The 27,716-nt window shown below is 39.6% G+C and overlaps 1 protein-coding gene across 3 annotated transcripts in view; it reads left to right on the top strand.

The window, feature by feature from the left end:
- Nucleotides 1-7,982: 7,982 nt before the first annotated feature.
- The window catches only part of NLK (nemo like kinase), a 165,575-nt gene continuing 145,841 nt past the window's right edge, over nt 7,983-27,716 (top strand). For all 3 annotated transcript variants that reach the window (XR_002482452.1, XM_008066724.2, XM_008066723.2), the window contains exon 1: nt 7,983-9,576. Coding sequence is in view for 2 of the 3 variants with exons in the window: in XM_008066724.2 (XP_008064915.1) it covers nt 9,119-9,576 (458 nt within the window). In the remaining variant the exon portion in view is untranslated. The remainder of the gene's footprint in view (nt 9,577-27,716) is intronic.

Raw genomic sequence — 27,716 nt, 5'->3', positions numbered from 1 at the left:
TCCAGTCTGGGCGACAGAGTGAGACTCCAACTCAAAAAAAAAGAAAAAAAAAAGAAAAGATGAAGAATTAAGCAAATCAAGGGCTAGCCACCCAGTCAGAATAAAGACAATTTTTTTTTTTTAGTTGGAGTCTCATTCTTGCCCAGACTGGAGTGCAGTGGCCGCTCCCGGCCACCGCAGCCTCGACCTGCTGGGCTCCGGCGATCCTTCCGCCTCAGCCTTCCAAGTAGCTGGAATTACAGGTGCGTGCTTCCACGCCCAGCTCATTTTTTAAATTATTGTAGAGATGAGGTCTAACCAAGTTGCCCAGGCGGGTCTCGAACACGCGGGCTCAGGCAATTCACTCACCTCATCCTCCCAAGGCGCGGGATTACAGGCTGAGCCACCGAGCCTGGCTTAAAGACAATTTTAACAGAAGGATAATGACATTTCTGGAGAGATGTCCTGCAGCAAGAATTTATCAGCGGTTCCATTACTCCCAGGAATTTTTAGTGGACATTTACATTAACACAATGACCCTGGATCTTTGGATCTCTTCTTTGCCCCTATCCCCACCCCATTCCCCCCATGCTCTGAGACCATGCCCACCAAGCAATCTTCTGCTAATTTAGTTTTCTGTGGAGGCTTGCTAGGGGGAGAAAATGTACCCAATTGGGGAGCAAATGTTACAACCCAGTTGTCACTGGAAGGCAACCAAGTGGCCTGTTTCTTGCTTCTGGGACTCTATTATGAGGCCCGTTAGCACTGTGGTTCCCAACTTTGCTACATATTAGAGCCTACTGGGGAACTTTAAAAAATCCTTGCCTGAGCCCACGGGTTCGAGACCTGCCTGGGCAACTTGGTGAGACCTCATCTCTACAATAAATCAAAAATTAGCCGGGCGTGGTAGCGCGTACCTGTAGTTCCAGCTACTCGGAAGGCTGAGGCGGAAGGATAGCCAGAGTCCAGCAGGTCGAGGCTGCGGTGGCCAGGAGCGGCCACTGCACTCCAGTCTGGGTGACAGAGTGAGACTCCAACTCTAAAAAAAAAAAAATCCTGATGCCCAAGTCACACCCCATACCTATTGGGCACCCCGGGGGACTGGTGTGCTGAAACTGGCTGTCACTTGGCTCTGGAGAGCCTATTGTATGCATCTCATCCCAACTCTGCTCTCAGGAATGTCAACCATGGTGAAAGTTTTTACTCAGTGTACACTGGTCAGGGATTTTTTTTTTCTCTCTTTCTAAACAGCCACTTGCTAAACATTTACTAGCATACCACTGAAGCCAGGTGTCAGTAATTTTTAAAGATCCCCAGGTAATTCCAATGTACAGTAAATTCTAGGAACCACTTGTCTTAGTCTTAGCCTAACAGTACTCGCTATACTCTTGGAGAACTTGGTTTCAGTTGCTAACTCTGAGAATAGTTATTTAAGGCTGCAGCTCTCTTTCTAATCTGGGACCACTGTCTTTCAGGACTTTCAGAGAGTGTGACCTTCATTCCATTTTGGAAGCTGAACGTGGTAACTTGGTGTTTTGGGAGGTGGATAGGTGGAGGTTTTGTGTATGCTTCATTGTTGCCTTTTTGATAAGTATCTTGTATTTGGTGTCCAAGCTGGAAATAGATCCAAAGGACATTGCCTGTATAATTTTATGAAATACCCCTCATTTTATTGCTATGTCCAATGAGTTATACTTTCATTTATTAAGGTTTAAGAAGTCAAAGTAATAAAGGGCACTTACAAATGTTAAGCATAACGATTTTGTAATTTATTTTTAAACTTTTTAAAAATTAACTTTAAGATAAAATGTTCATCACTGATTCACCTGGGAAAAAGGAACATTTGGGGCATTGCCTGACTCACATGGTCAATGACATGGGTCAGGGATAAGGTTTTGTCCTGGGGTTTGGAGCTAGGATGAATAGCTCACCCAGGAACTGAAAAATGGAGAGAAGTAAGATGAAGCTAAGGACCTCAGATACAGGCAAAGGAAACTCTCCTGGGGCTCACAGGCTGTGTTGTTGAGACGGGTGAAGGCTCAGTTGTGGGGGAAAAGGGCCTAGGTGGTACATGAACTTGTATTTGTCTGGCCTCACCCAGTCCTCAGCTTGTTCCTATGTCCCGTAACTACCTTAGTTGCTATTGACATTGACTTCTTGACTGATTCTTCCCCTGTCTTGCTTGGCTTCTCCTTTTATGCCTTCCTGTAGCGGATTCTGGACATATCCTTTGTCCTACAGCACTACCAAATGCCTCCAAGATTTGCAGCCTTGCTCACATACTCTCCTGTCAAACCTCCAGCTTCACTTTGGCATTGACAGCTTTATGCCCGGTCACAAGGCTGACAGAGGGACTGAAGAGGCTCAGAAAAATGGATGAGGGGGAAACGGGTGAAGTATCTTACAATGTACTAAGATTTAAGTATCACATCTCACCCCCTCAACCAACTCCCCGAACAGAAGAGCACTGGAAATGGAGGCACCAGGAAAAAATTGACAAGAAAACTATGTGTAGAAGTGAGGAAGGAAACTACCTATCCTGAGTGGCTACTTTGTGTCAGGCATTGTGCTAGATGTTTCCTATACTAATACGCAATTTTACTTAATTTTTTCAACATTACTTTCTACTTCAGATAGGCATTACCACCCCCATTACACAGATGAGGAAACTGAAGCTCAAAAATGTCAAGTGTCCAAGGTCACACAACTAGAAAGTTTTTTACAGCATCATATGTTTCAAATAAATATTGCAGACATTGAGTTTCTCAGAGAAGTGAGAGGTCCAGAGGGATTGGTATCAGAGAAAGGCTTCATGGGACATCTGAGGCATCAAGAGCAGAGCCTGGAAAAGTGAGTAGAACTTGGGTGGGAAAAGAGGTAGAAAGATAAGCCAGGCCTGCGAGGAGGAGTCAGAGCATGGAGGGAGTATGACTCAAGAGAAGCATACATGCTTCTCTTGAGGTCAGAGGTGGAAGGTCCTACCTTCCTATTGCTGGGTTTTGGGTAAAAATGTTTAAAAGATATTCTGTTAGCTGGGTATGGTGGCGCATACCTGTAGACCCAGCTAATCAGATGCTGAGGCAGAAGGATTGTTTGAGCCCAGGAGTTCAAAGTTATAGTGAGCTACGGTGGCACGACTGCACTCCAGCTTGGGAACAGAACAATACCCTGTCTCTTTAAAATAAAATAAAATAAAATAAAGGTATCATGCACCCCAGTGAGAGAAGTCCTGCCAGGCTTGAAAGGGCAAGAATTTTCTGCCTGTTCTTCTCTGTACTCTGTTACTCCATATCATCACTCCCTCAGTCTTTCCTTCCAGCTGCTGGGTATAGGGGGAAGAATAGGTACCGTGGAGTCAGCCAGTTCCAGCTTTGTCACTCACTAGCTGTGTGAGGCTTAATAAGTCACCTTGCCTTCCATATCTGTTTCTTCATTTGCAAAATGGGACGTGCTGATGATGTATCACATGAGATAACATGTGTTGAACACCTAGCACTGTTGAATGTGAGTTGCTCTTTTTGTAGTCCTTTAATCTCCCTGGGCCTGGCCCAAGTTCTACAAAGTCTCTGCAGACAACTCATGGGGCGAGCCAGTTCTTGGAAGAAAGGGAAGATCACCTCCCACTTCCTGCACATTATATTCCTGCTTATGCATTCTGATGTCCTGCTTGCTTTTTTAGGCTCTAAGTGCTATCCTGCTGACTCACTTCCGACTTCTCGTTCATCATGTTCAGCTCCCGAAAATGGAACAGAATGGAAACGGCCGGAAATTGTACTGTCTGGTGATGTGTTTAAGGGGACAGCCACTCCACGTGGATGGAATGCTGGGGGCATGAACTGAGCCGTGCCCAAAAGGTATTTCTCATCTGACACTTGGGACACTTTGCCTTGGATTGTAATACCTGTACTAATAATAGCCATCCCACTTACGGCCGCTGATGAGAAGCCGGCAAGCCCTGGGCTGTGAGCTTTCCATGGATTGTCTCTTTGAATCATCATGACTGCAGGAGTCAGGGATCCTCTTGATTTTATAGGCAAGGGAATTCACGCTAATGTAGGTTAAGGAACTTGCCTAGGGTCACATGGCTAGTAAGGGGCTGATGAAAGAGACAAACCCAAGATCTAGATCTATGCTGTCTAACATGGCACCCACTAGCTATATGTGGCTAATGAGCACTTGAAATGTGGCTAGTGTGATCAAGGAAATGGAACTTTTAGTTCATTGAGAAGTGCTATATATAAATGTAAAATACGCACCAGATTTCAAAGAACTTAGTATTAAAATATATATAATATCCTTTAAAATTTGATTACATATGAAACTGACAATATCTTGTATATATTTGCTTAAATAAATCATATAAAATAATTGTTTCCTTTAACTTTTTCATATGACTTCTAAAACACTTAGCATTTCATATGTGGCTTTTGTAGTTCTCTAGGACAGCACTGCTCTAAACTATGAATGTTAAATTGTCCCTAGACCAATAATTTCTCAATATTTTTGACAAAATTTTTTAGCACAATTCCTCAATTTGTGTATTTTATTTATTTATAAATTATATACATGTACACAGCTTTATATTATTATATACTTTATAAAACACTGACAACATGGATATTTTAGAAAGATGAAATAAAATAAATAGAAAAATAAGTTGTATTAATTTTTTCCAGGTGTCTAATGAGTCACTGTGCACCCCCTGGAGTGTGCACACACCATTTTGGAAATTCCAGCTCCAGACAGACTTAGAGCTCCTTGGGACAGAGACTTTAATACAGACAGTCTCTGATTTATGATGGTTTGACTTAAGGTATCTCAACTTTATGATGGAGTGAACATGATACACATTCAGTAGAAACTGTACTTCGAGTACTCCTACAATCTGTACAGTATTCAATAAATTACATGAGATATTCAACACTTTATTATAAAATAAATTTTGTGTTATATGATTTTGTCCAACTGTAGGCTAATATAAGTGTTCAGAACAAATTAAGATAGGCTGAGCTATGATGTTTGGTAGGTTAAGTGTATTTTCAACTTACAATGGGTTTATTGGGACATAACCCCAGCACGAGTCAAGGAGCATCTGCACACTCATCTCCCTGGTCCATAGTTGAAGCCATCACCATGGCTAGATATCATTGGTGTTCAATAAATGCTTGTGGAAGGAGTAAATAGTTTTTTTTGAATCAAGATCTCACTCTGTCACCCAGACTGGAATACAGTGGCACAATCACAGCTCACCGCAACCTCAGCCTTCTGGGCTCAGGCGATCCTTTTACCTTAGCTCCCTGGGTAACTGGAACTACAGGAACATGCCACCATGCCTGGTCAATTTATTTTTATTTTTTTGTAGAGATGAGACCTCACTATGTTGCCCAGACTGATCTTGAACTCCTGGACACAAATGATCCTCCGGCCTTGGCCTCCCCAAGTTGCTGGGGTTACAGACATGAGCCGCCGCGATTGGCCTGGAATAAGTAATTTTTAATGTGCAATCGTTTTCTGATAAATTTGATTAATTTATTTCACAAGTATTGAGTCCTTTCTATGTGCTTTCTATGTACTATACTAAGTGCTGAAAAATAAACGTTTAAGAAGATTAAACTCCTTTCCTCTAGCCAATGATTCTCAAACTTTAGTGTGTGTAAGAATCACCTGGAGGACTTGTTAAACAGATTCCTGCTCCCCCCAACCCAATTCTGATTCAGTAGGTCTGGGGTGGAACCAGAAAATTTCCATGTCTAAGAAGCTCCTAGGAAACTATACTTTAGAGGCAACTGAAGAGCACTGGAAAATTGGAAAGGCATTCCAAATATTATGGAATTCTGTTCATAATGAACAGAATTAGCATATATTCAGTATATGTTTTGCTATTTGCCAAGCACTTCTAAATATATTATCTCATTTAATCCTCATATCAACCTGATGAGTCACATATTATTATTTCACTTGAGGCAACTGAGACTGAGAAAGTTTAGTTATCTAAGTTATAGAGTTAGTACAAAGCTTGGGTTTGTACCCTCTTCTCCTGTACTCAGTATCTCATGCAAATCTGTAGTATCTTCTTTTTAAGGTACTGTCTTAGGAATTGGGCACACAACATTGATGAGACAGAGGCTCTCTGTTCTGGTCAAACTCAACAAGCAAGTAAAATATAGAGCTCTCAGTGCTATGACGGAGACAGTACCATGGAGATCTATAACAGAAAGACATATTCTAGAACAGGGTTAGTGAGAGCGTTCCAGAAAAAGAAGTGAATTTTACATGAAGGCCTGAAGGATGAATTAGAGGAGTGGAGAGTGAGTGGGAAGTGTTTTGGGTTGAAGATACGCATGAAGTCTTGGATGCAACCAAGTATTCAGAATGTCTGAAGGGTAGAGAGTGGAGGTGAGAGATAAGACTCTTGAGGTAGGCAGGAACTTGAACATCCCAGGCTATTTAGGCTTATTGAATTTATTCAAGGGTAGTGGCATGGTCAGACTTGGATTTTTAAAAGTTTTCTGTGCCCTCGATGGAGGATATGTTAAAGGAGAGCTAGCCTGTAGGCAAGTAAATGATGCTAGTGGTGTAAATTTGGGTAATACTGTGGTGCCTGGAGACAAGTGGGGGATGGAAGGTGTTTAAAAGTGCTTAAGAGTGATGATGGATTGGAAGGGGAGGAGTGGACAATACAAAGGAGGAATCAAAGATGATCTCCGGGTTTCTGAGTACAGTAGTTTCTGTAGGGTTAAGGTTCTGTAAGCATATTATTTCACATTTTAAGAAAAGAGCAAATTCAGATGAGTGAATTCATGTGAAAGAAAGATTTAATTTTTAAAGGACAGACGGGGTCTCATTATGCTGCCCAGGCTGGAGTGTAATGACTATTCACAGGTGCGATCCTCTGGGCTCAAGCTATTCCTGCCTCAGCATCCGGAGTAGCTGGGATTACAGGCATGCGCCAATGCACAACGGCCAAAGATATTTTAGTAAAATTTCAGTGACCAGAACTTACTTGGTTAGAAAATATAGGAGATAATCACTATTTTTGTGGTTAAGTTTACTTTTTTGTTCTAATTTGCATCAACAGTTTTGTTGAGAGTGGAGTTTTGAATGCTCAAGATAACTCCTCTTTTGGCAAGATCAGGATTAACCATGGAGGACCAGTCATAGGGTGTCAGTCTACTGAGTTTCTTCTGTGACTTTCTTCTTGTTGAGTAACCTTGGACCTTGGGTTTCTGAAGCTCGACAATCATTTTTTCTCCTCCTATTTTTCCACACTCTATGCCTTAAATGGGGTATTAGATGGCTAGGATCAATGGACCAGCGATGACTTGGACTCCACCTTCTTCGTCTCAGTCACGCCCACTTTTAAGACCCCACCCCTTTTACTTGTCCCCGCCCCTTGAAGAGGTCGTCTCCCATATGACAGCAAATTCTCCACAATCCTGCCCTATGGGAGATCTAAAGGGCGGGACCTAGATCAATATTTTTTCCATTTGTCAAATCAAATGTCTATCTACTCCCAGTTCCATCCCACTTCATCTTCAACCCAAGGATTGGTTGCTCTATTCTTTGTCCCCGGCTTATGATTGGTTCTTTCATTCCGCCCCTCTCTTCCAGTTTTTGCAGGCGGGATTAGCACGCAGCTTCCTGCTCCTGCCAAAAAAATAAAAAAAATAAAAGAAGAAAAAGAAAAGAGGAGAGAGGCGAAAGAAAATGTCACGAAGATCTTTGGATTTTAATTGGCTTTCAGGCTTGTCGGTCAGGCTAAATTCTGTCTTTTGATTGGTCTTTCTATCTGCCCATCCCGGTCCGGAGGCGGGATTTCCCCAGGAGACCCACACCTTGTTGCCACTGGCCGAACAGTGCGCCTGTCTGAAGCTCCCGGCCCAGGATTGGAGGCGGATGCAGACAGGTGGGCGTGGATTGGCTAGGGCAGCCGGTCAGTGCGAGGTGGGGGCGGGGCCTCGGCGGCTGGTTGCGCGTGTCCGCCGCTGGCTCCGCTCTATCCGGCTTTGCTAGGGGAGGTGAGTCCGGCCGCGGCGGTACCGGCGGCTGAGGAGGCGGCGGCTGAGGAGAAAGCGGCGGCGGCGGCTAAAGAGAAAGCGGCCGCAGGGAAGGAAGCCGGGTGGGGGGGAGGGGGGGAGACGGAGCAGCCTTGAGCCCTGCGGGGGCCGTCGCGCGGGGGGACCCACCCGCTCTCCCCCCCAACCCTCCTCAGCAGAAGCAGCCGGCGGCGGCGGGGGCAGGAGTCAGCCCGCTTCCGACCGTACCCCGCCCGCCTCCCGGGGCTCCTATTCTTTGGCCCCGGGACCTTAACCTTCTCCCGGGGCGGTTCCCTCTGCCTGGGCGTCCGAGTGCTGCCCACCTCTCTTTCATTCCTCCCTGCACCTCCTTACCTTCACTTTTGCCCCGGCTCTCTTTCTCCTTTCTGTCCTGCCTGTCGCCTCCTCTCCTCACCCAGCCTCCTTCCCTGGCTCATTCTGCCCAGGAAAGTTTAGTACACCCCCCCCCACGCCCCCCATTAGGTCAGCCTGACTACGAGTAGGGGGAGATGTAGGAAGGCCTGAGAGTTCGAGGGGGGGGGAAGCTGGAAGCTGGTTTCCCTGAAAATTTCCCCCCGCCTTTCACATTCAGGGTGGTTGTAATTTTTAAAGATTGTGTTTTTGAGGAGGTGGTAGGTGTTTAGAAAAGGATGTGGGAATGGAAGGGGTAGATGAGTCAACCCTCTTACAAGATTCCAAGGGTGGTGTGTTACCTGATCCTTTTCGTGTGTGGAGTTCAGGGGGTCGGGAGGTTTGGCCTTTATTCCCACATTCAAAGTTGGAACCTCCCCCAAATTAAGAATGGAGTTTTAGTACCCACTTGTGGCAGGAATCCTGGGGGGAAGGGGTCCTTTTTTCCTTTTTCTTTTCTTTTTTTTTTCTTTTTTTTTTCTTTTTTCTTTTGGCAACCCACACCCTTCTACACACGCTCACCCCCAAATTAAACACCAAGATCCTCTAACTTGTTTGGATTGACTGATGAAGACATAAAGCCAGTTAACGCTCTATGTTTCTTGAGGTGGAGTGAGTGGTTTTTCTTCATTTTTAAATGGCCAAATGACAGCTTGACCCAGTTTGCTTTCCAATCAAAGGGCATTTTTTGAATGTCTCTTTGTGGCGCAAGAGCCAACGCAAAAATGATGGCGGCTTACAATGGCGGTACATCTGCAGCAGCAGCAGGTCACCACCACCACCATCATCACCACCTTCCACACCTCCCTCCTCCTCACCTTCACCACCACCACCACCCTCAACACCATCTTCATCCGGGGTCGGCTGCTGCTGTACACCCCGTACAGCAACATACCTCTTCGGCAGCTGCGGCAGCCGCAGCCGCGGCGGCAGCCGCAGCCATGTTAAACCCTGGGCAACAACAGCCATATTTCCCATCACCGGCACCGGGTCAGGCTCCTGGACCAGCTGCAGCAGCCCCAGCTCAGGTACAGGCTGCCGCAGCTGCTACAGTTAAGGCGCACCATCATCAGCACTCGCATCATCCACAACAGCAGCTGGATATTGAGCCGGATAGACCTATTGGATATGGAGCCTTTGGTGTTGTCTGGTGAGTATCAGAAGAAGACACAGCTTATGGTTTCTCCTTACGGTTGTGATTGGGTGAGTCACCCCCTCACGGTTTTCTCCATGTTGACCAAAGTGGAGCAGGCTTCTCAACTCAGCTGTGGGAAGCCACTCTCACTTCTGTGGCGAAGAGGCCTATTGCGTTGGCTGTCTAGGCTTGTGGCAAATCTTGGTGGAGCACCTTCTTATGAGTGATGCACATAAGTTTGCTGTCTGCCAAACTTTCTTGTTCAGAACCTAAGCAAGCCACTGAATGTAGGGTCAATAGATGAATATATGAAATACTCCTCAAAGACCTTGGTCATCTCTCATTTATTTGATTTGGTTTGAATCAGTTTTCTAATTGCGTTAAATGTCAACAACTGACCCAACCTTAGATCCTTTAAAATAGTCTTGCCATTGGGATATACTTTGCCAAATGACTTTACTGTCCTTTTTGTGTTTTCACTCCTTATTTTGTGGTCTTGATCCCCAGAAGAAGGGTAGGTTCATAATTGAACCAGTTAAGATCATTGCTTGAGTGGTTTATTTTAAAGCATAATGCTACAGTTGGGAAGTATGTAGCTTTAGCCTTTTGATAAGAATGCTTTAAATATAGCATCACACATGAGTACCACAAATGAGGTTAGTAGACTAGCTATGCAGTGGCCCACATTCAGTGTAATGTTTTACTGTCATTTAGTGCCTCTTAAGTTGCTGTTATTCCTTGGTCATTTGCTGTAGTAGGAAGTATACATTTAAAACAAATGAAACTATTTTTGCTAGTGCTAGGATATTTTTAAAAGTCTAAGGGCTTATTGAATGTAACATTTTGATCTGTTTGCACTTCTCAGAAAGATTAGTAGTTTATAATAAAATATATTCCAATCAAGACTAAAATGAACTAGTTTTCTTTTTTTGTCAAAGATTAAGGATTCTGGTATAGAATTGGTATTTTCAGTGTATTCAGAAATAGATTCTTGTTAATGTCTAAAAGAGCCCCCACTATCACAGGAAAATGAACTCTTTGGAGCTAGCCTGGTAAATACCTCCTTTCGTCATTCTTTTTGAGGCTAAAATTAATATAAGCATTTTTGCATTATAACTGGCCATCTTTATGTATATTTCAGATTTTATAATCTAGGCTACTAAGTGATCTGATTGTTTAAAAAAAAAAAAAAAAAACAGTTCAGTGTTTTTTCTCAGCTAGTCTCCAAGGAGGTTGCTGCTGCAGCAGCAGTGGTCTCTTCTCCAAGGTATGTGGGATTCCAGGTGGGAAAGAGTGTAGCTGGAAACGGTGCCTCGCAGCTCAGGGACTTGCCTGTTCCTGCTTTCCTGTCTTCCTTTACACACCCTGTCCTCAGAGATTTCACCAGGAACTTCCAATCCTTACCTAACCTTTGAGGCTTTTTAGGGGTGAGGGTGGGGATAGGGGATAAAGCAGACAGAAAAGAGATTTCTTGCTTTAAATTTTGTCATTGATTTACTCACTTTTAGAATTAGTATGGATTTTCTTAGATCTGGAAGCTTGCTTTTTAGCGCTTAGGGTACAGTGTTAAGAATTAGGGATACTGAAAGGGAAATAAATGGGTTGGAGCATTTTTGAATATATTCTAAAGGCGTTATTTACATTTCCATCAGAAGGTGATGTGACTTATAAAAGTTTTGACTTGAAGTTGGTGGTAAGGGAAAATACTTTAAAAAAAAAATGGGTGGCAGTAAAGAACTGGACTGCTGAAACATCTCACCCAGCAAGCATTCTGCTAGTGGGTACTATGAATCGCTGATATCTGAAAATCCAAGTGAATTTGGTTTGAATCCATCCTATGGTTCTTTCATTGGTTAACCCCTCTGCCATCTATGGAGCTTGTTACATGTTACACTTGCAGTACTCCTCTGTATACCATCTGATTTTAGGTTTGCCTTGTCTCACTGACTACGTTTGTAAGCCCCTTGAGGGTAAGGCCTGTCTACTTTAGTACTAGCACAGTGCTTTGGCATCTTTACTGCTTGGCTAATTGATTTCCTAGTCAGGTCCTTCTTTGTTTTGGTTTAAAGAACTCAAATGTATTCCTCACAGTTCTGGAGGCTAGAAATCCAAGATCAAGGTGCAAGTTTGGTTTCTTCTGAGGCCTCTCTCCTTGGCTTGTTAGATGGTCACCTTCTTGCTGTGTCTTCACATGGTTCATTTCTTTTTTAATTAAAAAAAAGTTTTTCTAATTAGCCGAGGTGTTTATATCAGCTGTTACAGGTGAAATATAATTTGGTGTGAAAAAAATGGAAGGGCTCCGGTGTATGTTTTAGTATTCAAATGGTTTTCTGTTTTTGTATTTACATATTGATGACTTGCTGTCTGAATTGCTTATTATATTTGAAATTCAACTGCTATATGACCTAAGTAGTATTGTTGAAACTAGAGATTTGAAAATCAAACCACAATGAATTACACTGGTTTTCTGAAATGCAAGCTAAAGGTTTTTTGCTTTTTTTTTTTTTACTTTTAACTAACTAAAGCAGAATTTGACCTTTTAATATGTAAATAATCTTATGGATCTGAAACAACTATTTCCTAAAATGATTAAAATGGAACATAGAAATATTCTTTCAATGATGCATCATTTGATTCAGTACCGTATAACTACCTGGGTATTATAAGATTCACTTAGATTCAAACATATATTCAGTTAATGCATTTTGCAAGTATTCTTCTGGATTAGTACATTACAAGGAACTATATCTGCCCCCATTTCTTTTTCTGGACATGTACCCAGTGGTACTAACTGATGGCTAAAAAGCGGCATGTAATTTTGAGAGATTGTTGTTCCTCTGTGTAGACATGGAGAGGTATTTGTAGAAGTGATGCAGCATTTTACCAGATTTATCACTGAACAATTTAGTTTCCTGACTTGATTTATCTTCCTGCTGAATTTAACTAGTGGAATAACTTACCAGTATTGGACAGTTGTGTAAAAGTAGTGAATTACCTATTAGCTTGCTGGTAAAGATGGTGCTTTGACAGTTCAATTAAGGTTTCATTAACAACTGTTTGCTGTATTTTATCTCAAAGTAAGCGTTCCATTTTTACCTGGTAATGTGATTGTGGGGTAGCCTGAGATACATTTGTTGCCATTGATAGAACGTTGTTCATGAATTATCAAAGTATCATATATAATTTGACGTTTATCAGATGTCATAGCTTCCAGACCCACGCGAACATTTTCATAATGCAAAAACAAAACATAAAACTACCCACAAACAGTAACCTTCTGTCGTTTGGTGAGGGTAATATAAATCTACCTATTTGTCTGCAGTTCACATTTGCCAGAGGAAAATGCTGTGCTTTAAAGATGTGACAACTTTGGGACAAAGAGCTTCAGAGGCTCCTGAAGTGTATCATTTTGAGAGTTGGAAGAAGTTGACCACATGAGAATGGTTGAGGACTCTACACCCAGGCAGTTTTTTTTTTTTTTTTTTTTTTACATTGGCAACCTAAAATATCAAAGATTGAATTAATGGCACATACTGCCACCTTGATAAAAGTGAGTCTGGAAAAAGCTTCTACTTTATAAAATTAGTGATTTGGGTTTTACTTGTCTGATTAATTAAGAGATCAAAGACCTTGGAGTTCATTTGGTCTGTTTCTTTTTGTACTCTAAATAAAGTTGGAGGACTTTGAATTTTATTATTCAGATGCCTTCAGCAAGTTACTTTTATCTTTCAAAACTTAAGCATCACTCCTGTGATGATTCGTTATCTTGATAAATTATTTGACCTCTCTGTTTCTCATCTATAAAATGGGGATGATAATAGTACATATTTCAGGATTGCTGTGAGGATTAAATGAGGTAATTCTTATAAACCGATGAGCACCCTGTCTAGCACATAGTAAGCATCAATAAATGTTAGCTGCTTTTATTGTAGTTGTTGTTGATAGGAAAATCAAGCTGTTGTGTTAATGTGCTAGGAAGTGTCTTCCTACATAGTCAGATTTATCAGTTGAAATCAACATACAGACTATTTTTGGAGGCATGACTTTAAATACCATAGTGTACCCCCTCATTTGTACTATATACCAATATTATATTAAAAAGGTTGAATTTACAGCCAAGGGGAAAATATTCTGTCCTGTTCTCTCAATTAATGAAAACCAAACATATTAAATATATGAATATTTATGGATTTGGTAGGAATTCTAGTCAGATCATCTGCACTGTATTATTTTATTTTATTTTTTTGTTGGAATCTCTGTCACCCAGACTGGAGTGCAGTGGCATGATCATGGCTCACTGCAGCCTCAAACTCCTGGGTTCAAGCAGTCCTCCCACCTCAGTCTCCCGAATAGCTAGGATTACAGGTGCACACCATCACCCCCGGCTAATTAAAAAAAAATTTTTTTTGTAGAGACAAGGTCAGGTATTGCTGGTCTAGAACTCCTGGGCTTAAGCAATCCTCCCACCTCTACCTCCCAAACTGTTGGGATTACAGGTGTGAGCCCCACCACGCCTGGCCCTGCACTGCTTTAGAAGTATTAGGAATTTATGTAATGCGCTGGGAGGGAAATTATTTTTTCTTTTCAGAATGTATCAAATGAAAGACATCCTTATTTCAAAGTCCAGCTTTAGTGGAAATTCACTTTCCTTTTGTTTGGGTGAAAAAATTTGAATTGCTAAAGAAGATTTCAGAAAGGTGGAGGATTTAACAAAAACTTAGTGTAAACCCTTATGCATGGTGGAGATTGTTTATCTTGCTCATCTTGTGAGAATTAGAGGCATCTTTTTTCTTATGTTTTCTCTGATCCTCTTACTCCACAAATAGCAAACTATAATTTGGAAAAATGGAGAATGCTTTTGGGATATTTTGGGGGGAAATCCTGGAGTAAGTTGCATCAGAAAGAATATACTAAAGTGTATTTTATTATTAACTGTGTTTTACAGGTTAAGAATCTGTAGTTTTGAGAAGTTTCTCCACTATCAGCCAAGATTAACAGCCACAGCTGGATTCTTTGGGGGGTCTGCTTTGTGAAAAGAGCTTTGAAGAAGCAGAGCCCGTACCATAAAAAGGAAACGGTTGCTCTTCTAGACATAACAAAGCATCCGTGTGAAAGTAGAAATGTGGAAATCTATGTTGCTAATTTTAACTACAAATGAATTTTTAGAAATAGCAGGTTCATGATTACAAAATAGAGAAAGCAAAGGGAGTTAGAAAATAAAAGTAATACAATCTCATGATATTAACTCATTTCTTGGTGATTGAAACTCCATAGCATAGTACTATTGAAAGTTATTTTGTGCTTAGGCCTGATGACAAGATTATCCAAATTATATTTGAAAATAAGATGAAATAAAACCACAGTACAACAAAAGAAATTTGTTTATTCTTGAGGAACAATTTCACGTTATGCTATTGAATATCAGCTTAGGAAAAAAGACTTTTTTTAAAAATTAAAAAAAGACGTTTCAGAAACATTGTCTTTTCAAACAAGCTAAAACAATATTCCTCAAAATTAAATGCTATGTTTTTAGCTATCAGTTAGTACCAGTGGGCATGTGTCCTGAAAGAGAAATGGAGACGGATAATAGTTTCTTTTCATACGCTATACCAGAAGAATATTTATAAAATGAATGAACTGAATTATGTTTGAATGTAAATTCTGGGTTTATACTCTCTAAGCTTAGGCAGCTGTAGAAATGTTCCTTGATATTAAAAAAGTTCTCTAATGGAGTATTGGAATGTTTCATTATCTTTCACAACTTGGAGTGTTAAGAGTTTTTCCTGACTTCTATATTGTATAATTGAGTGACTATTTTTGGTGGTTTTTATTAGATTTGTTGATGTACTATCAATTCAATAATCAACTGTTCATATACTGTATGTTTCCTTAATATGCAGATTTGGTTTCTTTGGTTGAAATTGCCAAGGCCAAAGAAACTTTTTCATTTGTCATCCAAACAGTAACTGGAAAGAAGCTGTTGGGTAGATGCTCTTTCATTCTAAGGTTATATTTGGGTCCCTGTGCATCCATGATACTCCTGTGGATTATTTGTTGATTGGTCATTCATCTAATACAGATCAGCAATGACTTCCTAACTAAAATAGCTTGCCAGTTTGATCCTGTTTTTGCTTAGGGGTAACACAGAGACTGCCTGAGGCAACATTTGTAACACTGTCAATGAGCATGTGACAAGTAATGATAGGCCTAGTCAGTAGTTCTAAGGTACCTAGCCAGAAACTTTAGAGAAAATTCTGGCACTCGGGCATTATGAAAAAATGATTTCTAAGGGAATTATGCTGAGATTGAACTTTAACAATTAGTTTTAATAGTATGAGTAGAGGGAATGTGTACATGGATGTCTGGCATTGATGATGGTTGGTGCTCTTTACCTAAACTCGGTTTTCTATCTGTGTTTTGAATTAGTTTGGCCAATTGAATCATACTATCAGACAGTGGAAGCTTTTGGCACTTTTGGAATACACTATTCTGTGTATTTTTATTGTCAACTTGCTATGGGCCAGCACTTTTGTAGGCACAAAATGAGGATATTTAATTCTGTAAATACTTTTGCAAACCTTCCACAGCTTCTGCAGTTATCTCTGTTGTGCTTGGTACTGAGTTATAGGGATGTTTAAATCATGGTCTTGCTTTGAAGGAGTTTACAGTTATGTTAACAGTATAAAAAATAACACATCCCTACTCTCAGGGAGTTCACAGCCTTGGTGAAGAGTTGAAACTAAATTTGAAACTATTAAATAAGAACTTAAGGGTATATTATTTTCACCTGTTTGCACAATACTCGTTTATTGTATGTTGCCCGTTTGCCAGGCAGAGGGCTGGATGGTAGGGATTAAAGGTGATTATGACCTAGTGGGGAGAATAGATTTGTAAATGGTTAATTATAATTGCCATAAATGCAGCAGTCCCTGGACATTATGAGAGCATACAGGAGGGATTTTTATGGACTGTGTGGATGCTTCCTGGAATAGGTAATGGTTTAACTGAATTTTAAGCAGGAGTTATCCAGCGGGGAAGGACATTTTGTGTGGGTGGACGGACCCATATGTAGGAGACCACAGAGCTGGAGTTGCTGGAATTGCACTGCAGGGTATGTTAGGATCTAGCTAGAGCTAGATCATGAAGAGGTTAGAATGTCATGCTGAAGAGTTGAGGCACTGTTGATATGGGGGGAGCAAAAAACATCTTACTCTTTTAATAAATAAAGTACATATATACAAATGGCACATACACAATTATACAGCATTTTTGTATATTAAAATTTCATGAGGGGAATGATTAGGAAGAAAAAAATCTAAAAAGACTCTTGGGGTGGGGGCAATAATGAAAAAAGGTTGAAACCCTGCTAATGGCAGCTTTTGAAATTTTTTAAGTAAAAAAGTGACTTGGTCAGATTGGCTTTTTTTGATATGTAAAATAGGAGAGATAGCTGAGATCTCTGAGTCTTAGGGAGTGCTCTTAGTTTTTGGTGGATGTTAATGGGAGTAGAATTAAAGGACAGTCAGGAAAATATGTTCACAGTGATTGACAACCTAAGTATGGCAGAAGATTGTTAGGAAAATGGGAGTGGTCTTTGTGCAGATAAAACATAAAAAAAAAATTAAGGTGGAGAAAAGACCATTGCGTTTAGCAAGTAGAATGCATTTAGCACTTGAGAGAATGATTGTGTTTGATTTTTCCTCTAACGTATACACATTTTATTCTAAAGAATGTCTTAACCAGGCATGATGGCTCATGCTTGTAATCCCAGCACTTTGGGAGGCAGAGGTGAGAGAATTGCCTAAGCCCAGGGGTTTGAGACCAGCCTGGGCAACTCGGTGAAACCCTGTCTCTACAAAAAAAAAACCAAAAAACAAAAAGCCAGTCGTGGTGGTGTGCACCTGTAGTTCCAGCTACTTGAAAGGCTGAGGTGGGCCAGGCTTGCTGGCTCAGCCTGTAATCCCGCGCCTTGGGAGGATGAGGTGAGTGGATTGCCTGAGCCCGCGGGTTTGAGACCTCATCTCTACAATAAATCAAAAATTAGCTGGGCGTGGTAGCGTGCGCCTGTAGTTCCAGCTACTTGGAAGGCTGAGGCGGAAGGATCGCTGGAGCCCAGCAGGTCGAGGCTGCGATGGCCAGGAGCGGCCACTGCACTCCAGTCTGGGTGACAGAGTGAGGCTCCAACTCAAAAAAAAGAAAGAAAGAAAGAAAGAAAGGCTGAGGTGGAAGGATTACCTGAGTCCAGCAGGTCAAGACTGCAGTAGCTGTGATTGTGCCACTGTATTCCAGCCCGGGTGACAGAGTGAGACTCTGACTCAAAAAAAAAAAAAAAAAAGAATATCTTAAGTAATAGCAGCACTTTCTATTATTACTATTTTTAAATTATTAATGCAATTATTCTGAATCTTGAGTTTTCATTACTAGTTAAATAAACTAATAAACCAGAGAACCTGATGTTTATCATGTTCAGGTGCCATTTACTTGGGAGGAATATATATTTTTAAAATTTTTTTAATGATAGGATAAATTAAACTTGTTAGGAGACAAAGTTTGGTCTCAGTCTTGCTGCCAATAATTATATGACCTGGGTAAAGTTACTTAAATTTTCTGAGCCTTGGCTTCTTCAGTTATAAAATCCTGTGTTTCCTATGATTCTGTTCTAAAACTGCATTATTATTTGTAAGGCATAGTGGCATTATTTTTGGACAAGAGTGTGCTAGTGACCACAACTTTCTTTCTTTAGGGCTACAGATGTTGAGTAGGTTCTAAAATTGTGTAAAGGAAGAATTAGATAAATGTCACTCTGTTTATAGAGTTTTCAAATTTGGGATTAGATTTTAAACGTACAGTTTGTTCAAGAGACTTGTTTTCTCCTTCTACTGACTTGTGAGGATTTATACATGTTGTAGTTCAGGTGTGGAGGAGAGCCTGCCTATGTGCAATCAATTTCTTCCTGCATGTCAATTTGATACTACTATTTTCCTGATAGTACTTTACCTTTTTAGTGTCTTAGACATGCTTGCTTACTTTCTTAAATATTTTGAGTGACCAGGTGCAGTGGCTCAACCTGTGATCTCAGCACTTTGGGAGGCCAAGGTGAGAGGATTGCCTGAGTCCAGGAGTGTGAGACCAGCCTGGGCAACATGGCGAGACTTTGTCTCTACAATAAATCAAACATTTAGCCGGGCATTGTGGTACATACTGTAGTCCCAGCTACTTGGAAGACTGAGGTGAAGGATCACGGCCTGTAATCCCAGCGTTTTGCGAGGGTGAGGTGGGAGGATCGCTTGAGCCCAGAAGTTTAAGGCCAGCTTAGGCAATGTAGTGAGACCTTGTTTCTACAAAAATCAAAAAATTAACTGGGCGTGTTGGCATAAGCCTGTAGTCTCAGCAATTTAGGAGGCTGAGGAAGGTGGATCTCTTCAACCCAGAAGGTAGAGGCTTCAGTGAGCTGTGATCGTGTCAGTACACTCCAGTCTGGGAGATAGAGTGGGACCCCGACTCAAAAATAAGTTAAAAAAGTAAAAAGAAACAGGTGAAATTAATTTTAGTAATACATTATACTTAACTCACTATATCCAAAATATTGTCATTTCAACACATAATTACTATAAAAATTATCAATGAGCTATTTTACATTCTTTTTATAGTACGAAGTCTACACAATTTATTGTGTATCTTAACACAGCATGGTCTAGCCACAGTTTAGGTGGCTCAGTAGCCACATGTAACTGTTGACTACTTTATTGACCAGCACAGTTCTGCAGTCTCTTTGGCTTTTATTGGATTGTATACTCATTTCTGAGCCAGTCCCTGTCAATAGAGATAGGATTACTTTTGGAGCACTCAAGTCCATTCCTGGACCTGGAGATAGAGTCAGTTATAAGTAGGAGCGATGAATATGAGCAGTGGATGTTGGCAGTCGTTAATGACCAAGATAAGCCCTTCATCTAATTTATGAAGAACTTGACCAGGTGCATTTATAGAGCAAACTAGAATAATGCTCTCTATAGAGAAGTTTTACCATGTCTGCCCTGAGTTATTTGGGGTATTTTCCTTGTCTTTTCTGAAACTTTTTTTGCCTAAAGTAGCAGAAGGTAAAATTGGTACCTGATCCTTACCATGTTTTCGTTCCTTCCCAGTTAAAGCAGATATTCCCCATTGATTTCGTTTTTTCATTTCTCAGTGTTGTGGTTTTGTTATCCAGATAAAGTTCTCTGACTTGTTTACAATTTAAGTAGTATAGAGTTCAGTAGTGTCAGGCAGCAGCCTTCTTACAGGGGAATGGACAACACAGAAATTTTTTGTTTATCCATTCCTTGACCTAAAATTCTTGCTTTGAGCTACAGAGAAAAGGTGAAGACTGACATTTAAACAAATAGATAAAATTAGTCATTTGACCCAGATTGTGGCTTTTTTTTTTTTCCTGTCCATTTGGGTAAAAATCATCCTCCAATTTACATAACCAGGTAATTTTTCTTACATGCTAATCTTCTTAATGTACCATGGCAGAGAGTTGTGTATTTGCAAATTGTGTAAGTAAGTTGAAATAAACCAGGTGACTTTATTTCACTGTTGTATCTTACTAGTACAGAAGTACCCAAAGGGTGCAATTATTGAGTGGTTGTCTCATTGCATATCTAAGTTAACTTGGTGCAAAGGTTTTGTTTTGTTTTTTTCTTCCCACTTTCTTCTCCCCCTTCTCTCTTTTCTAGTTTTTTAAAGTAGGAAATTTGATTTCTATATTTACTTCAGCAGAGCTGGAAATGTAGTAATACAGATGTGGGGGATATTTGAGCTTTATTAAAAGTAATCTAGAAGCTATAAACATTGACAAATAAGGTGCAGATTGTGCAGGAAAGGGGGCCTGGTTTGGGTTTCAGTTGCCTCAAAGAATTTTGTGAGACTCTTCATGTTTAATTGATTGGCTTCCTCTTTGTTCATTTTCCCAGGTTCTGTGTGTTATAATAATTGGGGTTATTGTGAAATTAACTACTATAGCCACTGTTGGAAGTAAACATTGACTGTATATTCTTTTAAAAACCCAAACCAATTAATTATAATGTGGCTTAAAACATTTCAATAAAATAGAAATTTTGGAAAGGTATAACACTTGGTTGTAGGAATTCTCCCCAGAAGATTCATGAGAACAAATAATGTTAATCAATACAGCACTTTTCTTTATTAAAACATTCCAATATTAAATTTAATAATTAATGCTATTTAATTCCTCAGATGTTATAATATTCACTTAAGATACGTATGGAGATTAAATTATATTGTCTATAGCTTTGAATAATGGTTTGGAAAAGAATTATACTTTTAAGCTAGTAAATTTGCCAGTCTTTTTTCAGTTTAAAGGAAAGTAGGTTAGAAGAACTTTCAGAACAAAAGCAGTTGAAGAATGACATGAGGAGGACAAGAGTTGACGTATGAAAGAGGTAGTATGGTTTAGTAGTTAAGAGTGTACAGACTGATTCTATTTAAGTACTTGTTCTTCCCTCTATTAACTTGGCAAAATTTTACCTCTGTGTACTTCATGGTCTTCATGTGTACAGTGGAGATAGTAATAGTATATCTAGTAATAGCAGGATTGTTGTGAGGATTTTTTTTTTAAGAGACAAAGTTTCTCTCTTGTTGTCCTGGCTGCAGTTCAGTGGTGTGATCATAGCTCCACTGCAGCCTTGAACTCCTAGGACCCAGTGATCCTTCCACCTCAGCCTCCAGAGTAGCTGAGATTACAGACTTGAGCCATTATGTCTGGCTATTGTGAGGATTAAATGATGTCTTATTACATATAAAGTCTTAGAACTGTGTCTGGCACTATGTAAATATTAGCTATAATTGTTATTAATACCAGGCTGGATGTGGTGGCTCATGCCTGTAATCCCAGCAGTTTGGGAGGCCAAGGTGGGAGGATTGCTTGAGGCCAGGTTCAAGACCATCTTGGGCGCCATAGCAAGACCTTGTCTTTACAAAAAATAAAAATATTAGCCAGGCATGGTAGTGCACACCTGTTTTCCAGCTATTGGGGAGACTGAAGTGGAAGGATCATCTGAGTCCAGGAGGTTGAGGCTGTGGTAAACTGTGATCATGCTGCTGTACTCCAGCCTGGGCATCAGAGTGAGGCTTTGACTCAAAAATGTGTGTGTGTGTGTGTGTGTGTGTGTGTGTGTGTGTGTGTGTGTGTGTTTACCACTTTAAGTGAAAAAATTTAGTGCTTCCTGAAAACTTAGTAACTTAGGGAAAATCACCATCAGCTTTTTTATGATTGTTGGTAGATTACCAAGTATGTGACTTAACTAGAGGTTTTTTTCTGATTAACTCCAACTGTTTTTGAAAAATTCATTTAAATCCTAGAATATTTTCTAAATGTAAAATTTCCTTTCGTACATAAATGGAGTATTTTTCCCTTTCTGTTTTACTGCCTCCTCCCCATTATTAAAAAAAATATATATATACTTATTGTAGGACACTTGAGGAATACAGAAGAGCCAAAAGGAAAAAGTCATTTGTAGCCTGCAACTTAGAAATAACCACTGATAGCATTTTAGTGTATTATTTACAAGTCTTTTACCTGGAATGTGTGGGTGTGTTTGTAGTATTATTAGAGTTGGGATCATGATCATACTGTGTATTTACAATTTTGTATCCTGTTTGTTTCACCAACATTGCAAAGGGATATTTTGGCCGTTGGTTTTGAGGGCTTTTTCATTCTCATAAGCCTAGAGCTCTACCTTAAAGAAATTATAGAGTTGGAAGATACTTTAGAATACATCTAGACTAACTGCCTCATTTTACAAATGAGAAAATTGAGACCCAGAGAAGCCAAGAGACTTGTTCACGGTCACACAGCTGGTTGGGGTTGAGCCAGAACCTTTGTTCTTTTGCTGCTTTACCAGTAATACCAATCCAACTTAATGCCTGTTGAAAATGAAGGAAGTGCTCTTCTAAAAGCAAAATAAAATAAAACCCCAAAACTCTGTAATTAAAATAAATAAAGCCAGGAATAATGATACATCTGAAAAAAAAGCAAAAAAAAAAATTAGAATATTTAGAATACTCGGTTGTTTTGTGTGTGTGCCAGTAACTTCAAGTTTTCTGGTTTAATGTCACAAACTGCAGGGTTTTTGTTGTAGAACAACCCAGCCTTTTTATATTATATGTAACTGTGCTTTCTATTTTGAGCCTGTTGTCCCCCTGCTTACATTTTGAAAAATTTAAACCTCGGAAAATTTGAAAGAAGTGTATGATACATCTGTAAACCACTCTTCTAGGTTGACATTTTGTGGCTTTTGCATTATCTACTTTGAGGCTATTTCTACAGAACTTGCTGATGTTGGGTTGCTATTAAATTTAGACTTAAAATGTTAAGAAATGTATGGTCACTGCATCAGCTCACTGTTCCATGTAATAAGTTTTGTAAACTCTTCAACAGGAGAAGAAACTGGAAGTTTTAAAGCTTGTGACTGTTTTGGAATGCTGTTTATTCTCTTAAATACTTAAAACAAAATTCAGTATGAATCAAATATGTAACTGAAGCATGTACCAGTCAAAACCAAGCTTCAGGCAGGATGAAAATATTCCATTCTGCAAAGTGTTTCTTTTTTGTGGTATTTATCTCAGGTTGGGACTTCAGGGAACATTTTCAAAGTAAGAATTCTGAGATCTGGTTTCACAGTTCTGTAACAGGGGACATGGTTGAGGCTATTAAATTGTTGAGACTAAATTTCAAGTTACCGTAGTTTTCTTTTTTTAAGTAAATTACCCTAATGAAGTCACATGAACTGATGATGCTGTGATTTGTGTCACCCAAATCATTGCTCTGTATTTTTCAGTACCAAATTTGTTAAACTCATTTTCAGTAAATGAGCTATTGTTTCCCAAATGGTAACGATTATTTCTATATATAGTACAGAACTTTAAGAAATGTTTTAAAAGTCTAAAATATTAGTTAATGATTGGAAATGGTTAAAATTATCACTCTTTATATCAAGCCACAACTGTGGGTATGAAAAGGGCAACTGCTGTGTTTGCTCCCTAGGCTACAATATGAGGTATTATGCTTACTAGAAATCAAATGACAACAAGACTTTAAAAGGGAAGTCTCTTGGTTTAGACACTAAAAGGGTGGTTCTGTTGAGTCAACTCAGATATTACATTATATAGTTTCATAGTGTAAACACCTAGAATAAGTAGCTGGAGTTCAGATCTAAATGTCTTGTGATAGATAAATAATATATAGGCAGCAGTTTCTGGTTTACTTGATGCAGTTGATATCTGCAAATAAATCACTGATTTCTTAATGTACTTCAGCAGGAAGGACATTAAAATAAGGATACTGTAATGTTTAACTTGTGTAGGTTTTGAAGATCTAGTTACCAACATATATCAGCTTATCTCTGTAGCTGGGTAAACTTTAAATAACTAGTTTTTATACCTTGCTTTTCTTTTCCTTGTAAAGTATATACTCAAAGAAGACAAATCAGTCTGTTTCTGTCAGTGATAATGAAAACAAATGCTTATAATCACTTGTGATGCATTTTCTACTCACAGATTCATTAAAGATGACCAGAGCTTTAAAGGCCGGGTTCCTGTCTCATTTACTTCTCCACTGCCTGACACAGTTGAACGTTTCTAGACTGGGCACAGTGGTGTGTGCCTATAATCTCAGATATTCTGAAGGCTAAGGCAGTAGATATTCTTGAGCCTAGGAGTTTGGGGCTGTGAATAGCCTTAGCATTCCAGGCTGGGTAGCGTAGCAAGATCCCATCTTTAAGAGAGAAAGAGAAGAAAGTTAGTTTCCAGTGTTAAGTTTATATGTGATGATGACCCTCAAAGAAAAGTACTGTCACTGACTCTTGCCACTATATAGTTATTTTTATGAGGGAACAGAGTGATACTTAGACAACCCCAATGAGAGTGGTTTTGTTTTCTTGTGTTTGGAATATTTTTTGAAAGTAAGAGCCCTGATCTAAAAATAGTACATGATAACCAGCTATGTCCAGAAATAGTTCTTTATTTTGAAAAGAAGTAGTCCTTTATACTGTGTTCTATAATCTACACAAAGTTAAGACTGCTGTTGAATTGTTTAGGGAAAATATTTTTTTCATTGCAGTGCTGTGATCTCATGTTAGGAAAATAGTGAGAGATCCAGTTAATAGAAACGGTGTCCAAAGTCTCATCTAATACAACAAAACCTACCAAAGCAGTCTGTGATGCTAGCACAGAAAAAAATATGTTCAATTCTAGACTCCATCTTTTGTTTCATAAACTAATGAATAGACATCAGTTTAGTATGTGCTGGAGATACTATTTAAAATTAGTGAAGAAAGAATGGCTTATTCCAGTGGTTGCTGGTATATGTTTAACAACAGGTTCTCTGAAAAATAAATCCCCAGTCTATCGGGTTTGCTGATATCTGTGTTATAGATACTCCTATAATGGCCAATTTCAAGCCACTAATGTGGAATCACTAAATGCTGAATTGAAAAAAGACTTGCAGTAGCATTCTAGTATATAGTAGCACACCATACAGATAAAATAGGTGTTAAATAACCTTAAGAGTATAAATCATAATACAATAATTAAGGAGTGTTGATTTCTGAGTATTTATTACCTCTGTTTTAAATACGATTTGTTTCATTGTAAGTTTATGTAATACAGTTGTTTTTTTTTTTTTGAGTCGGAGTCTCACTCTGTCGCCCAGACTGGAGTGCAGTGGCCGCTCCCGGCCACCGCAGCCTCGACCTGCTGGGCTCCGGCTGATCCTTCTGCCTCAGCCTTCCAAGTAGCCGGAATTACAGGCATGTGCTACTGTGCCCGGCTGATTTTTTGATTTATTGTAGAGATGAGGTCTCGCTGCCCAGGCGGGTCTCGAACCCGTGGGCTCAGGCAATTCACTCACCTCAGCCTCCCAAAGGCACGGGATAACAGGCTGAGCCACCGAGCCCGGCTACCACTGGTTTATTTTGTACTTTTGTTGGGATATTTAGCTAGTAGTGGGAAGGAATGAAGTTGTATTCATATTCATCATATACAAAAATAAAGTCCACTTGAATTAAAGATTTCTTTAAAAGCCAGAAAGTAAGAAGAAAATATAGATAACTATTTTAATGATATTAGAGGGAAAAAACCTATTTTGACTCAAAGCAAGAGAAGAATGTCAGTTTGCCTATGAAGATATTTAAGATGTGTGTTAAGTAAAGTACATTATAAAAAAAGCTTAAAAGAAAAGATAACTGGGAGAAAATATTGGCAACATTAATTAAAAACAAAAGTTGATATCTCTAATATTTAAAGAGCTTTTAAAATTAATAGGAAATAAAGATGATTAGCCTGATAGAAAATGGGCAAAAGCTAGAGAAAAGGCCATTGATAGAAGAACTACAAATTGTTAAAAAATAAAAAACTTAAAGGATTTTAACTTTCATTAATCAATAAATGCATAAAAGAGGCAACATTTTTACTTTATTGTTTTATCTTTTGAGTTGGGAGCTCACTCGATTACCCAGGCTGAAGTACAGTGATGGCATGAACACAGGTTGCTGCAGTCTCAAACTCCTAGGCTCAGGTGATTCTTCTGCCTCAGCCTCCGGAGAAGCTGAGGCTACAGGCGTACGCCCCCACACCTAGCTAATTTTTTTATTTTTTGTAGAGACGAGGTCTCCCTGTGTTGTCTAGGCTGGTCTTGAACTCCTGAGCTCAAACAGTTTTTCCACCTCAACCTCTCAAAGTGCTGGAATTACAGGCGTGAGCTAGATTGACATTTTTTAAAAAAAGTGATAATCCCCCAATTATTTTGGCTATCATGAAACACACACTCCCAAATTTTTTTTTATGATAATGTAAATGGATGGAGCCTTGGTGGGAGAGCAGTTTCTCAAAATTGAATGCACACACCTTTTGACTGAAGAAATTATTGAGCTTAGATACAAAGATATTTGTGAGGATGTTCATTTAATGTTATTTATCCTCTCAGATTGAAAGCAACCTAAATGTCTATGAATACTAGTACTATGACATCTTTGAAAGATGTCCACAATTTATTAAGTGAAAATCAGCGTCAGTGTACCCTTAAGATATAAAAAATTATTACTCATTTGTTTCAGAAAAGTCTAGAAGGTATCTACCAATAATGATTATTTTAGTAAGGTGGAATTATAACAGATTTTTCACTTTAGATTTTTATAATAAAAAAACTCTTATTTAAAAAGCCCTAAGAGTTTCTTTATTATAAAGAAAACTTTTAAAGTTACATGATAGTGTCCCTATTTTTAGAGGAAGCTACAGCTCAGAGAGGTCTAAGTAACTTGCACGTGGCTGTGCAGCTAATAAGTAGCAGAATAGGGATTTGCCCCAAGCCTGCACTCTTTAAAGAAATTACAGCCGGGCTTGGTGGCTCAGCCTGTAATCCTGCGCCTTTGGGAGGCTGAGGTGAGTGGATTGCCTGAGCCTGCGGGTTTGAGACCCACCTGGGCAGCGAGACCTCATCTCTACAATAAATAAAAAAAAAAAAAATTCAGCCGAGCGTACTAACGCACGCCTGTAATTCCAGCTACTTGGAAGACTGAGGCGGAAGGATCGCCGGAGCCCAGCAGGTTGAGGCTGCGGTGGCCGGGAGCGGCCACTGCACTCCAGCCTGGGCGACAGAGTGAGACTCCAACTCAAAAAAAAAAAAAGACAAAATACAATATTGATATATGTTAAAAGTATGTGATAGAAGTTGTGAAGAATAATAAAAAAAGAATTTCCATGAGCACACTGCCTAACCTGACCCACACTGTTGATGCTGCCCTTAATCACCTCCCCTGCCTAGAGGAAACCACTGTCTTGAATTTTGTGTTTAATATTACTTGCTTTTCTAAAAAAAATTGCTTTTAAAAGATATAATTCACTTATCAACAATTTGTCCATTTAGATATTCCCAAGCAAGTTTTCATTTTAAATTTAGAACAATTTTCATCATCCTGAAAAGAAACTTGTGCTCATTAGCAAGTCACTCCGCATTCCCTGCAATTCCACTAGTCCCAGGCAACCACTATTCCACCTTATATCTCTAGATTTGACCTTTCTGGGCACTTTGTGTAAACTCAATAACATAACATATGGTCTTTTGTGACTGACTGTTTTCACTTAGCATAATGTTTTCAAGA

This window comes from Carlito syrichta, unplaced genomic scaffold (genome assembly GCF_000164805.1).
Source record: "Carlito syrichta isolate Samal-C Ts95f unplaced genomic scaffold, Tarsius_syrichta-2.0.1 Scaffold309091, whole genome shotgun sequence".
In the NCBI taxonomy this organism is placed as follows: Eukaryota; Metazoa; Chordata; class Mammalia; order Primates; family Tarsiidae; genus Carlito; species Carlito syrichta.
Note: the sequence above shows the minus strand (reverse complement) of the source record. Positions and strands in the feature narration are given on the sequence as shown.